A 14,819-nucleotide genomic window follows, 5' to 3' on the forward strand; every position below is an offset into this window, starting at 1 on the left:
AGAGGCAGTGCCATAAAAATAAATTTATAATGTTTTATGCAGCACCTTTCTCTGTGCGGATCTTTGAAAGCAGCAATGGTTTTTGCAATTTGCCCTACAGTTTACTGAGTTCTGCCAAATGTGGCGTCCAGACTACATTCCATTAAAAAGATCCTGGTCTTATCTGGAATTTGCAATGGCCTCGATTAGTGACACTGATCCTTAATGGCCCAGATTTTGTGGTCAGCAGCGAAAGGATGATGATCGTCACATATCTCCAGACAAGTTGCCTACAAAGAATTAGCGGGCACCTAGCAACAGTACAGGTACAAGCAAATTGAACACCTCATGAAGTTAAATAATTCCTACAGACAGCAAAGCTGGAAATAAAAAGCAGGTTTTATCATTCACATTTTAATCGCTGTACAGAAAGCAAAATGAAGATTGGGATTTACACACGCGATTAAGGCAAAACAGAAATAATAAACAAACTTATGGAAAAATATTAGTGTTAAAAATAATGTAATCATTAAATATTTTACTGAGGGAATGCCACTCCAAAATTGTAAAATTAGGTTTTCAGGGCACCATTAAAAACTCAGTCACACCTCATTCAACAATGCTTAGCATTTTCAATAGTTTATACACTGAGGGTAATATGTAAAAAGCTAAAGTTCGCGTCAATTCACTGATTCCGTGTTGACTGCATCTGCAAAGACTGTGGAGGAGCAAGGAATCATTGACAGCAGCATCTGGATTCCTGCAATTAACTGCGAATGTGCAGATGCCAGAAATTGCTGTCATATCTGCTTGGTAATGGTGGAGCCTGCTGAGAGTTTCATCTTCATTACAACTGCAAATTCTAGGCCAAAGCTGAGTGCTTATTTGGAGGACAGTTAGGACTGCAACAATGGGGGCCTTCGGTGAGCAGAGATATGGAGCAAACAACAGCATAGTACAAACATTACAGATGTCACAACGTATGCTAATCACTGAAGAATCATAGCATCGTACAACACAGCCATTCAGCCCAGTGAGCCTCTGCCAGCTTTTTGAAACCTATCTAATTAGTCTCATTCCCCTGTTCTTTCCCCATGGCCCTGCAGCTTTTTCACCTAGTATTTATCCAATTCCCTTCTGAAAGTTACCATTGAAGCTGCTTCCACCACCGTTCCCGGCACTGCATGGCATTTCAGAAACATCAAGATTGTCAGCAGATCTCAAGCTGGTTGCAAGGAGTACACAAACAACTCCAATCTCTAGTTTCACAAATCCACTTTAGTAAATAAAGGTATTTTAGAAACTGTACATGCACTTCTTTCATTTATAACATGCTTCCACATACTACAGTCAAGATTACTCACCCTATTATTCTGACTGCTGAGTTAATCAATTAGTTAGTTAGTCATCCTTGATTCCGCGATAACCTTGAGGCATGACAGTTTTAAACTGTACTGGACAACAACCAGGTTAACAAGAGAATTCAATACCAGTTGCTGTTGGAGTCACCACCAGGAAGTGCTGAATGAGCAGAAAGATTCAAAACAGTGAAACAGATGGCAGTCTTAGGGCTTGGTAAGATGCTTTCTAATTACAAAGGAGTTAGCTTCCATCAGAATCAATAAAATTTGACGTTAATTACAAGTGCATTAGAACGTACGCTTGGCAATTTAACTGTATCCAACATTCCAATCAATATTACAGTAGTTGTTTCCTTATTTGACATTTGAAAACATTAGAAATGTCAGAAACTTAGAACTCACTTTTTAAGAGCTGGCAATTTGAAGTCCTTAAAATATTTTTACCTGTCGCCAGCAAATGCTAGTTACAGAAACTTTTGTTCCAACTGTCCAAGCATCCACAGCCTTCTCAGGGCAAGAATTCCAGATTTGAATATTCCAAACTCCATAGATATTCCTTGATGGAGTATGGAGAGTGTTGCTTTTGAAAAACAGCCATCTTATGCATATCACAGCTCAATCCAACAGACAAAATGGGAACTGTGGGGAAACCTAAGGGGGGGGTTGTTGCGATAATGAATTTTATACTGAATATTCTTCCCTACAGTGATCATATCCAGTACAGGTTCCCCGGCATTGTTGTATGGATTTAATATTAGAACCTCCAGGTCTTTATTTTCCGTTGGCTGACTGAAATTGAAAGCTGTGAATGGTGTCTGGCTACATTGCAAGCAGAATGGACAGGACAATATGTCATGCTCTGTTGATAAAGATCCCACTGAGACCACTTGCTACAGTGACACAGAGGTCACAGCAATATTGAAATGGGGGCTTAGATGTAACCAAAGTCCACTCCTCACAATTTAAAGCCATTTTTTCATTAAAATAAATCTAAGTTAATGTAAATAATACAGAATATAAAAAAAAGGAGTTAGCAAAGAATTTGAATTAAGCTACTTTAGATTAAAAGGAGTAGTCTGCACTAATTACAAATGGAAAGTATTAAAAAGGCATGGCAATAGCGACCAAGTGGCTAATTCAAGAGAACCCGCACAAAGAGCCAAATGGCCTCCATCAATGCCACAGAATTGAATGAAGTACGTTTTGACTTTGTGCCATATTGTAAAAGGGGTGTTAGTGAGTTGGAAGCCTGTTTGGCATCTCTCCTGAATTTTACTTCCGTTGACTATTGCTCATTTTACACAATGGCAGAGCATCAAAATCTCCCCCAATGATGCTCCGTCCAGCACAAGCTCAGGCCAGCTACAAATTTCTGACAAACACTTAGAGGTGCATTAAATTTGGAAAACATCACTGCACCTGAACCTATCCAGCTCCAGTAAGATACAACTATCAGCAATTCAGTTGAAACAAGCCTTAACTAATCTGTATCAATGGAACTGGTAAGTTGAATCCATTGAGACCATACTTTTTTAGCCTGTTAAAACAACTCACTTAAAAACAAAAACCTTTTTAATCGAGTGCAATGAGTAAAATACAATAATGCTTGTTTACCCTGGCAACATATCTACACTGCCAGTTACCCTCTACTTTATAAATAAGATTTTTTTCAAAGAAAACATGACTATCTCTATAAGATCTTTCTTCAGGGTCATGGTTGAAAATGATTTCTAGGTCGAATCAGTTCTGAGCAGGACTATTTCAACCTGTTGGGCAATCTGCAGCTTGACAGGGTTATAGCGATGTGCTCCATGCCTGCCTACATGAGATAGCTTTGTTGGGGACACATCTGCATCAGCAGCAGAGCTCAGTACAGTTGGATGAGTCCGGATGTAAATCTGTGGAAAACTTCAAAGGGCTGCCTGCAACTCGTGGGCTTAAACCTTTATCTCTTCTCTCAACCATTTAAATGACATGGCTAGCAGCTGCTGGATACCAGGAGTGATCTTTCCCATTTCCACAGGACTGTTATCAATAGTTCAAATAAAGCTGCATATCAGGAGAAATAATTGGCAAGCTAGCACAACAAAGATTGAGCTGGGTCAGGGAGGAGGTGCAGATGACAACTGAAGTCGGGCACCTCTCATCAGGGTCAAGTGTCGACTGCAAGGATAGTGACCCCAATAGAACGCTTTATATGTAAATTTCTAGGGGCAAGTTTACAAAGCAGCCCTGTTCCAGCAGGTATGGAGGGTGTGCGGCTTAGGGAAGCCGGTGTGCTAGAAGTAGGAGAAAATGCTTCAAAGGAGGAGTTTCATTTGTAAAGAAAGTCAAATGTTGCAGGCGTCCTTTCTAAAATTATCTTTGTCCATTTTACAGTGCATATAATTTCCAAGTGAGTGACGATTGACCCCTGGTTGCCCTACACATCGGACAAGAGCTATGCAGTAGAGGCCAACATGTGTGGAGAGGTCATGTGGGCTTTTCCACCTGTTCTTTGCATGACTACAACAACAACAGCAACATGTATTTATTGTGCCTTTAATGCAATAAAATGTGCTGGGAGCATTGTAAAACAAAATTTTGACGCTATAGACAATTGGGGTGAGATGATGTACTCATTGTGTGGATTAAGGCACCCGCGATGCTGAAGTGTGTGCCAAGTAAGAGATTAAATGAGCTGTGTCACCAACTCCTATCACCAGGGGGTGATGTAGGTCTGTTTCACTGGATTGTGGGTGTTGAGGTGGTGGTGGGGAAGGGTCAGTTTGTGTTGGCCCAGTGCAAATCCCTATGGTTGCCAGTAGAGCTACGGCAGTGGTAACCTGGCATAGGCACAGCCATTTTGGACTAATTCTTGTGACTTTCAAATATCAGGCCTGATTTTAACTCTGTGCGAATGGGTAGGTTTTGAATGGGTTAAAATCGGGTGCATAGTGTTTGCAGTCCTATTCTTCTCACTCAATTCTTTGTCCACTGACAAAAGTGGCAGGTTTCAATGTAGAACACAGATCCCCAAGGCCCAAAGCGGACTTTACTCTCCCTTTACAAGTTATCCACTCTCAGATTCAAAATCAGATAAAGAAAAGTGCAGGAGGAAATATTCGCCATTCGCATAGACCTAAAGCAAGGTGCAAGAACTCTCATGTCACTGGGGTAAATGGCCCAGTAGCAGTTGTGAGAGGAAATATGTCACTTGATGGGTGGGAGACAGAAGCAGCTCAAAAGTGATACCATTACTGACTATCCAAAGCAAGAATGATCACAAAACTTCTGATCCGTTTCACAATGTAAGACATAATAGGGTTTTACTCCAGATAGACAATGTATTCAAAGTTAGTTACATTATTGTATATAATATAAAACTGACTCAATGTAAAGATTGTATATTGCTTTCCCAGTCAGCCATTCAGTAAATGGCAGTGCAAGAGTAGCCGTTACATCTGCTGATTTCACTACTTTTAGCAATGAAAATATCTTAGAACGTGATACCAGTCTCAGCAACAGTGTCATTTTCATTGGAAAGGCACCCTAAGAAAGTGTAGAATAAATCAGTGTCCCCTCTAAATTATGTTTTGTTCGTGGCCTTTTCTTTTTAATAGCATCCCGCTAACTTTGTGCGTGTAAAGTGGATAATGTGAGCAGTGCCCTCTGGGATACTCAGGGGCCTCACATGCATGCAGCTTAGAGGGAACACTGATGTCAATGGCAGTGAGGAGGTCTCCAGGTGCTTGTACAGTATATTAGAGAACTCACCATTAGAGGCCGAGGAGAATCATAATATCTTTCGAGAAATCTCCCATTTTTCCTCTCCACAGACTACAGGTGAAACTTACAAGTTGAACAATAGTGGGATTTACAATGCTCTGCGAAAGGAAAAACATTTGTGTACAGGCACCTCAGATACGGTAACATTGTATATGATACTTAATCTCCTCTATTTCTTGATAATTACATCCCTGGAAAATCTGCTCCTAGCACATTCTCTGATGCTGTTGGAATTTATGTCGTCCATTTACGAGGTGAACCCAAACCAACTTGGAAATGTATAGCTGGCTTGAATTTAGTCCTGACTGTTGACGGTCTCAAATAAATTTAGCAAACAAACTCCGGTCCTCTTACTGGGCATGTGATAGACAAATCACCCTTCAGCCGACTAGTAATCATGCAAGCATTACGAAACGCTTTCCAGACCTATAGACTCTTTTTACAACTTGAGGTCCGTTGATCTTGAAACACGCAAGAGTGTAATTCTGAGATCACTGAAGATGAATATGTAATGAAAATGTTCCTGTAGCAACAAAGAACAGCTTTAGCCAGAAGTTAGCCGATTTAAATTTTGATCCTCTGTATCCTCCATTGAGGCTCTTTGATGTTCTCTCAGATCTTCAGCATCATTGTACAACAACTCATCCTCCGAGAAACTGATGTGCAGGCAGGTCTCATTGGCTGGTGGGGAAAAGGGTGAATTGCTTAAGGCATAGTCCAGACCATCGCAGTCGCTGTCTCGGCTGCAGAGTTGGAAATCTACAAGGGGCATCGTTGTCCAAGCTTGGTTCTCGCAACTTCCAGATGTGGCGTTCACAGTTCTGTTTTTCTCACTTGATCCTTTGCTGAGGATCAAAGAGGGAGGCTTGGCTGCAAAATGGAGATCCGCAGGTGAAAACCCGGTCCTTCGCATCTCTGCAGACAGTCCGGCCTCAGGTTCAAAGTCGGACGGAGCAAAAGTGCAGGAGGAAACATCTGTAAAACTTGACGCAAATGAACTCTGCAGCAGGCTGTTCATGACCACTTGCTCGATGCATGGCAAAGTTGTCTCAGTAGCTATCAGAAGCGACCTGGTCGATCGCTTCCGCATGACGGGTGGTGGCGGGTTTAATCGTGGAATGGTCTGATTAAACCTTGAACAAACAAGAAAAGAGAGAGTTCAAACTTGGCTGCCTGCTTTTTCTGGTCACATTCCACTATCTCCTAAATCATTGTCTAGAAGCCACGAAACTGCAGGCAACTATCAGGTGGTTTCTTATTAAAAACAGCAATTTGAAGATAACATTAGCTGTACAAAAATAGTCAGCTTGCCAGATTTTATAGTCCAATTGCAATTAAATGTCTCGATAGATTACTCTGAGCGTTGTCTGTAAATGGATCTTTATATTAGTGACCCTGTCTTTCAGATGAAAGCTTTTGACTGCTAGACATGATAATAGCCTGCAATTTGGCTAACTTTATGGCTTGGAGTGCAACATGAAGAGAAATGTTACAATAAAGCAAACTGCTGGATGAAGGTCACATTTCAAAGTTTATCCATTTAGGCTGAGAGGTGGAGAGCCATTTGCAATTTTAAAGAATTCTCAAATCCATCGCAATCTTAAAAAAAAGGCTTTCAATTTAACCGAGAACAATAAGAGGAGATGGAAGTAAAATGCAATCTGTAAATAAATTAAATATGATTGAATTGTTTTCCTTTCAAATTTAGTACCATGCTCAGCAAAAAAGGAACATTTCATTAATGGCTAACATCTAAAGGCCAGATATTAATTCGGGGCATGTGTGCAAAGTGTGGATGGGTAGCAGGGCCAAGCGTGAGTAGGCATTAGTGTGAGTTCTGGACCACTGTAACTGTTGGGCCTCAGGTGGAATGACACCTGCACAGACCCAGTGGGAATGATGGGATGGCAGGTATTTCCTCACAAGCAGAAATCACATGATTAAAATGGCAGCAGGTGTGAACACATCAGGAAATTCCTGACCGCCATTTTAACTACCTTCTCACTGTTCTCCAACAGGCAGGGTTCTCCTAGGCCCTCTATGTGTAATCATTGTAGGTACTAAACAAAACCATGTGGGAAGAAACTGCTCTTTTGCTTCCAGCACTGGAAGAGCTAGGCTTGACTTGGTAGTTTGGTAGCAAGGTTACAAACTGGTGAAGTTCTCATCACCCAGAGTGGGAAACTGTCAATTCCTCAGGTCTCTGATCAGGGGTTAAATGGATCTGGGGATTTATGATGTTGTTTTAGCAATGGTAAAAGATTTGAGACCACGGGTAGTTGGAGCACTATTTACATTTGGATTTACCATTTGCATATCCATTGGAGTAACAACTGAGCAAAATCCGTGTAAAACGGGTGCAATCTTCTGCAGTTCATTGAAATTAGAGTGCAGCCTTCAAAAAGACAGTTCATTGTGCAGACTTCCCACAGCAAACTGGGGAAGAACTGTTTAAGGAAGGAACAGGGTTAGGGCTCACTCATTTGACTCTCACATGGCTTCACCACAGGTCTCATCAATCTTTCTCTCATACTGTTCCAAAGGGTGAACCCACTGGAACATTCATCTAAACAAGGCAGCTGGGTATGGCACCCAGTCATAGAAGAGCACAGAATTTTACAAACTCAGATCTGCAAGTCTCCTGGAGGAAAACTGGCTGTGGAGTCACAAATTGCTGGGCGTCCATGCCAATAATCCTAGAGGGTAGTGGCAGTTGTACTCTCACACCTATCCCAGACTACAGACAAATGCCGCAAGAAGTTCGATCATCTCATTCGGATAGGGAAAGTAACAGTCTGGAGGGGGAATACCCACCTTTAAATATCTCATTTTGAATGAGTTATCATGAGTGCACACTAAGTGTAAAAGGAGGACCTTGGAGCTGCTGGAAACATTGTCCCTCATTATCACATATTTGGATTGTGGGAAGGGCTAAAAAGTATGAAGGAGCTCAGTGGATACAATTCAACAGCAGAAAACCAACAGAAAAAGCTTCTCACAATTTTCCAAAATTAACACAGAATCACAAAATTTCACAAGATTGTTACAGCACAGAAGGAGGCCATTCGGCCCATCGTGTCTGCGCTGGCTCCCTAGTGCACCTAGTGTAATCCCCCCCACCTTCTCCCCATAACTCTGCACATTCTCTCTTTTCAGGTAACAATCCAATTACCTTTTGATAGTCTCAATTGAACCCGCCTCCACCACACTCTCAGGCAGCGCAGTCCTGATCTTAACCACTCACTGCATGAAAAGAGTTTCTCTTCATGTTTCTATTGCTTCTTTTGCAATTACCTTAAATCTGTGCCCTCTCGTTCTCAATCCTTCAGCCAGTTTTTTTCCTATTTACTCTGTCCAGGCACTTCGTTGAATACCTCTATCAAAACACTTCTCAACCTACTCTTCTCCAAGGAAACAGTCCCAACTTCCCCAATCTATCCACGTAACTGTAGTTCCTCATCCCTGGAACCATTCTCATGAATCTTTTCTGCATCCTCTCGAATGCCTTCACATCTTTACTAAAGTGCGGCAGCCCAGAACTGGACGCAATGCTCCAGTTGAGACTGAACCAGTGTTTTATACAAGTTCAACATAACCTACCTGCTCTTATCAGCTATGCCCCTATAAATAGAGCCTAGGATGCGGTATGCTTTATTAACTGTCTCTCAGCCTGTTCTGCCACCTTCAAAGACTGATGCAAATATACACCCAGATCCCTCTCTCCTGCACCCCCTTTTAAATTTTACACTTTATTTTACATTGTCTCTCCGTGTTGTTCCTACCAAAATGAATTACTTCACACTTCTTGGCACTGAATTCACCTGTCTGATTATGCACTGGAAATGCACTAAAAACCATGAGGAAATTCACCAAAAGGCTTTTACAGAAAGCAATTCTAGTTTCATTCAACTTGAAACAATGGTGTTAGTAAATTAGGACTTTAAACTAATTAGTGGGGGGGAAGGTTCAAATGAAGGGAAGTTTAAAAAAATCAAAAAGAAACGAGAAAGCAGAGGTGCAGGATAGTGAAGAGGTGAACGACAATCAAAGTGTGTCAAGAAAGGGCAGAAAATATAAGCAGAAGAGTGCAGCAGAAATCAGAACCAAAATGAGCAATAATGGTAAGAAGTCAAAGCTTAAGACTCTTTATCTGAATGTACGCGGTATTTGTAACAAGATAGATGAGTTGATGGCACGAATAGAAATAAATGAATGTGTTTTGATAGCCATTACAGAGACATTGTTGCAGGGTGACCAAGACTGGAAACTCAATATTCAAGGGCATTCGACGTTCCGGAAAAATAGGCAAAAAAGGAGGTGGGATAGCTTTGTTAATAAAGGAAGGAATCAGTGTGGTGGTGAGCAGTGATATAGATGCAATAGATCGTGATGTGGAATCAATTTGGGTGGAAATAAGGAATAGCAAGGGGAAGAATTCATGGCTGGGAGTCGTCTATAGGCCCCCGAAGAGTTGCCTCACTGTAGGACAAAGTGTAAATTGTGAAATAATGGGGGTGTGTAAGAAGGGCGCTACAATTGTCATGGGTGATTTCAATCTGCATATTGACTGGACAGATCAGATTGGCAGGGATAACATGGAAGTCAAATTTGTAGAGTGCATCAGGGATTGTTTCTTAGAACAATACATTGCAGAACCTACCTGGGAACAGGCTATTTTAGATCTAGTAATGTGTGATGAGGTGGGATTAATAAGGGATGTTGTAGTTAAGGATCCTCTAGGGAGTAGCGATCACAATATGGTGGAATTTCAAATTCAGTTTGAGGGTGAGCAACTCGGGCCTAAACCAGTGTCCTCAACTTAAATAAGGGTAATTACAGAGGTATGAAGAAAGAGTTGTCTAAAGCGGGCTGGGAAAATAGACTAAGGGGAAGGTCAGTGGATGAGCAGTGGCAGGCATTTAAGCAGATATTTCATAATGCTTAGCAAGAATGTATCCCAGTCGAAAAGAAGGGCTTGATGAGAAGGATAAACCACCCATGGTTAATAAAGGTGGTCAAGGAGAGTATCCAATCAAAAACTAGGGCATACAAAATGGTGAAAACTAGTGGTAGGCCAGAGGATTGGGAATTTTTTAGGAACCAGCAGCAGATGACTAGAAAGCTAATAAAGTGAGCGTGGGACCGTTGGAGGATGCAACTGGAGAATTGGTAATGGGGAACAGGGAAATGGCAAATAATTTAAATAAATATTTTGCATCGGTCTTCAAGGCGGAGGACACTATAAACATCCCAAAGGTATCAGATAAGCAAGGAGCTAATTGGAGGAAAAATCTTGTCAACAGTCTCTATCACGAGGGAAAAAGTATTTGACAAACTAATGGGACTAAAGGCAGACAAGTCGCCAGGACCTGATGGCCTGCATCCAAGGGTTTTAAAGGAAGTGGCTGCAGAGACATTGGTCAAAATATTCCAGAACTCACTGGATTCCAGGAGAGTCCCAGAGGATTGGAAAACCGCTAATATGATGCTCCTGTTCAAGAAGGGAGGGAGGCAAGAAGCAAGAAACTATAGGACAGTCAGCCTAACATCTGTTGTTGGGAAAATGCTAGAGTCCATTATTAAGGGTGGAATAGCCGGGCATTTAGAAAAGCTTCACGCAGTCAAACAGAGTCAACATGGTTTTGTGAAAGGGAAATCATGTTTGACAAATTTGCTAGAGTTCTTTGAGGATAAACAAGCAGAGTTGATAAAGGAGAACCGGTAGATGTAGTGCATTTGGATTTCCAGAAAGGATTCGATAAGTTGCCAAATTAAAGGTTATTGCACAAGATAGGAGCTCATTGTATTGGAGGTAATGTATTAGCATGGATTGAGCATTGGTTAACACACAGAAGACAGAGAGTCGGGATTAATGGGTCTTTTTCAGGATGGAAAGACATAACTAGTGGAGTGCTACAAGGATCAGTCCTAGGGCCTCAATTATTTGCTATCTATGTTAATGACTTGGAGGAGGGGCCAGAGTGTAATGCATCCAAATTTGCTGATGATACAAAAATAGGTGGGAAGGCATGTTGTGATGAGGACATAAGGAATCTACAAGGGGATATAGATAGGTTGAGTAAGTGGGCAAAAACTTGGCAGATGGAGTTTAATGTAGGAAAGTGTGAGGTCATGCACTTTGGTAGGAAGAATCAAAAGGCAGACTATTATTAAAATGGAGAGAGACTCCAAAAAAATACAGCACAGGGGAATCTGGATGTTCCTGTGCATGAAATACAAAAAGTTAGCGTGCAGGTGCAGCAGGTAATTAAGAAGGCAAATGGAATTTTGGCCTGTATTGCTAGGGGATTGGAGTTTAAAAATGAGGAAGTCTTGTTACAACTGCACAGGGTGTTGGTGAGGCTACACCTGGAGTACTGTGTATAATTTTGGTCTCCGTATCTAAGAAAGGATATACTGGCATTGGAGGCAGTTCAAATAAAGATTCACTCGGCTGATTCCTAGGATGAAGGGCTTGACTTATTAAGAAAGGCTAAACAGGTTAGGCCTTTATTCATTAGAGTTTAGAAGAATGAGGGGTGATCTTTTTGAAACATACAAGATTCTGAGGGGGTTTGACAGGATAAATGTTGAGATGTTTCCACTAGTGAGGGAATCTCAAACTAGGGGACATACTTAAAGAATAAGGGGACACTCATTTAAAACTGAGATGTGAAGGAATTTCTTCTCTCAGAGGATAATGAATGTCTGGAATTCTCTAACCCAGTGAGTTGCGGAGGCTAGATCACTTAAAGTATTTAAAGAGGTAGATAGATTTTTGAAATATCGAGGAGTTGAGGCTATGAGGACTGGCATGAAAGAGGAGTTGAGGCCTGGGACAGATCAGCCATGATCTTATTGAATGGTGGGGCAGGCTTGAGGGGCCGAATGGCCTATTCCTGCTCCTATTTCTGATATTCTAAATGTTGGAAGTGAGGCTAATACCACAGTTTTCTCAGTGAATTATGATGGATTGGAGCAGGCAAACTCCATTCCTGATGGAAAAGAGCACAACGCTTGCTAAGTACGTTCTGCTCCTGATCCAAATAGTCCTACTGGAAAGTCCACGTGTGTGGACTTCAGATGTGACAAAATTGTACTGGATTGTGAGATTTCCCCCGGCCAATCAATGGAATGAACCATCAACACATTAGACACATACAAGAGGAAACAGCCGCCTGGGAGAATCATCAGAGGAGACCAAATAGGAGACCAGTAAAAGTGGGTGATAATTAGAGTGGGATTTTTTTTTAGAGACCCCTCTGCACTCTGCTAGAGTGCTGAATGCCACCATGCAACCAAATCATCCCAAAAGGGGATGTAATCACCATGTCCAAGGTTTAAGTCATTCATAGATTACTAAGAACCTGAGGTAGTCACCCCTTTTTACTGCACTTCCATACTGCCCATTCATTGCAGCTGAAGAGAATATTACATTGTGAGAGCTCTTCCAATGAGGTTTCTTTGAAGCCTGAATGGGTGCAGTTCATTTTTCAAGCTCATCTCATTTCCATGAAGTTGATAGATTGTATTCAGGATCACTCACAGCTCTTCATCTCGAATGCAGCTTACCAATTACCACAATTAGATCTGTGATCTGAATCCCTGCACCAGATGCCTGGTTGTCAGAACAGAAGCGCTCAGCGATGACAGCCGACAATCTCACATTCAATTTTATTATAGAGTTTAATTTTTTTAAAATGAAAGGAAACATGTTTTGTTAAGTAGATCAAAATGGGTAAACATCACAGTGGTGGCTAAATGTTGCCAAAAATACAAGCTAATTCCAATAAGGTCTTGATCAAATCAGGTCTGAAACTGCATTAAAAGCAGATTTATCTAAACTCCCCAAAAGCTCTGTGCACTGTGTAGGTTATGGTGAGTCCTGGTCTGTTGAGTTGCCTGATCACAGCCAAGTCAATTACAATGGATTTCAGCACCTTCAGATCAAAGGGCCAGCAGAATGTCTTTGCTTCCTGATCATTGTCTAATCACACTTATTTGTGCACAATGACTCGAGATAAAGATGGTATCAGTTTCCACTGTAATAGAACAACTCAGCAGGGTGTCACGGGAAGATTGCTGATTGGCAGCCTGTTGTCCTTCCTCCTAACTACCTCAGCAGCAGTCAGCACCTTCAACACAAGGGGGAGTAGGGGTGAAAGTCACAGTCACAGAGAGGAAAAAAATGAAATGAGATCAATCTTACGAAATTTTGGGCCAGAACTAAACCGCCCCCCACCCCCCCAATCCCACCCACCCAACAGTAGAACCACTGGGGTGGTCTCCTGGCAGGATATCTGGATGTGGGGGTTAATATTGTTGCAAAAGGGCTCAGATAAGGTGGAAGAGAAAGAGAGTAAAAAAAGGAGAGGCACAGAGATCAAATAAGTGAAAAATTCAGATGATAGAATATGTGCTTATTTCTTAAAATATTAGAAAGCAATCAAAAATGAGAAAAACAACAAAAATTTAGGAAACAGTATATTTTGAGTGTGGTGCTTTCTGGTAATAAGGGCACTGTGTAAATAATTTAGTGGATTCCCTTTTGCTTCTTGTTTGGTTGTGTTGAAGGCAGGATGGCAAAATTAACACACAGGAATGGAAAATATTTTCCTTCTGGATTGAGAGAGTGACCACAGCCCACATTTCTCTGTGAAAGACATGGAGCAAAGGAGGTGTTGAAACACCAGGGAGCCAACCTTCCACAGCCTGCTCGCTTGTTTACTCCAACTGAGGGCAGTGCAGGGTGAGGTAAGATAGTAGGGTGGTTAGGAGCATATACTTAAACAGAGTAACAATACATTTAACTCTACCTTTCAGTCTTTGCTTCCAGGTTCAGACCTTCCAATTTAAATTCAGCGGCAATCTCTCCCCGGGCTTTTTCATTGACCTCTGAGCCTTCAATCCCTCTGCTTGCCTCTTTCTTCCCATTCATTGTCCGGTAGATGTTGTTTTCCGGCTTTAGTTCCTGGTTCTCTTTGTCCAAATTCATGAGATTTATGAAAGATTGACTGTTGACATGGCAAGTCTGTGTGCTTGGTTCACAAGAAGCAATCTGAACCTTTCCAGGAGTCGAGGTGGAGGGTCCGTTCATTATAAGATCGTGGTGGTGAAGACTCAACAATGAAATTTGTTCTGAAATGGAACTCAAACTTGGATCAGCTTGGGATTAAAAAAAAGAGATAAAACATACTTTAGTGATTTGTAGGCTTCAACTTACTCAAGGTTACAGTCCATCTATGGTCCCTCTAACCCACTTTGGAACAGACTTGGAGTCCTTTTATGTACAAATAATCCCCATACACAGTAATTAATTATCACCATATTTCATTGACATTGGGGGCAGTACATTTGGAATGCTCCAGGAGCTAATGGTGCTGGAAAGTGGGTTTAAAATGAGCGACTAGTTTCTTTTTCATCTTTTTCTGGCTGGCACAGGCATGATGGGCTGAATGGCCTCTTTCTGCACTGTAACTTCTATGGTTCTATGGAATTTATGAAGTGATGGTTCTAATAAGAGTTTTAGACTGCACCAGGGGACAGTGGAACAACATACTGGAAGCCCCTATTCTACATCAGACACAGTGCAATGATTATTATAAGTATGTGGACTCTCCTATATATTTCTATATCCTATAACTATCATGAGTGGATACAGTATGACTAGTCACCTCATTCTTGGACTTTAGGCTCTTATCACATATATAA

At 41.4% G+C, this 14,819-nt stretch overlaps 1 protein-coding gene across 1 annotated transcript in view; it reads right to left on the reverse strand.

Moving 5' to 3' along the window:
- Positions 1 to 4,632: 4,632 nt before the first annotated feature.
- LOC144685444 (carboxyl-terminal PDZ ligand of neuronal nitric oxide synthase protein-like) overlaps positions 4,633 to 14,819 on the reverse strand; it is a 138,874-nt gene continuing 128,687 nt past the window's right edge. The window contains exons 10-11 of the mRNA XM_078549950.1: positions 13,925 to 14,273; positions 4,633 to 6,241 (exon numbers count right to left, since the gene is read on the reverse strand). Coding sequence (XP_078406076.1) covers positions 5,653 to 6,241; positions 13,925 to 14,273 — 938 coding nt within the window. The 3' untranslated portion in view covers positions 4,633 to 5,652. The remainder of the gene's footprint in view (positions 6,242 to 13,924; positions 14,274 to 14,819) is intronic.

Source organism: Cetorhinus maximus, chromosome 10 (assembly GCF_964194155.1).
Source record: "Cetorhinus maximus chromosome 10, sCetMax3.hap1.1, whole genome shotgun sequence".
Taxonomy (NCBI): Eukaryota; Metazoa; Chordata; class Chondrichthyes; order Lamniformes; family Cetorhinidae; genus Cetorhinus; species Cetorhinus maximus.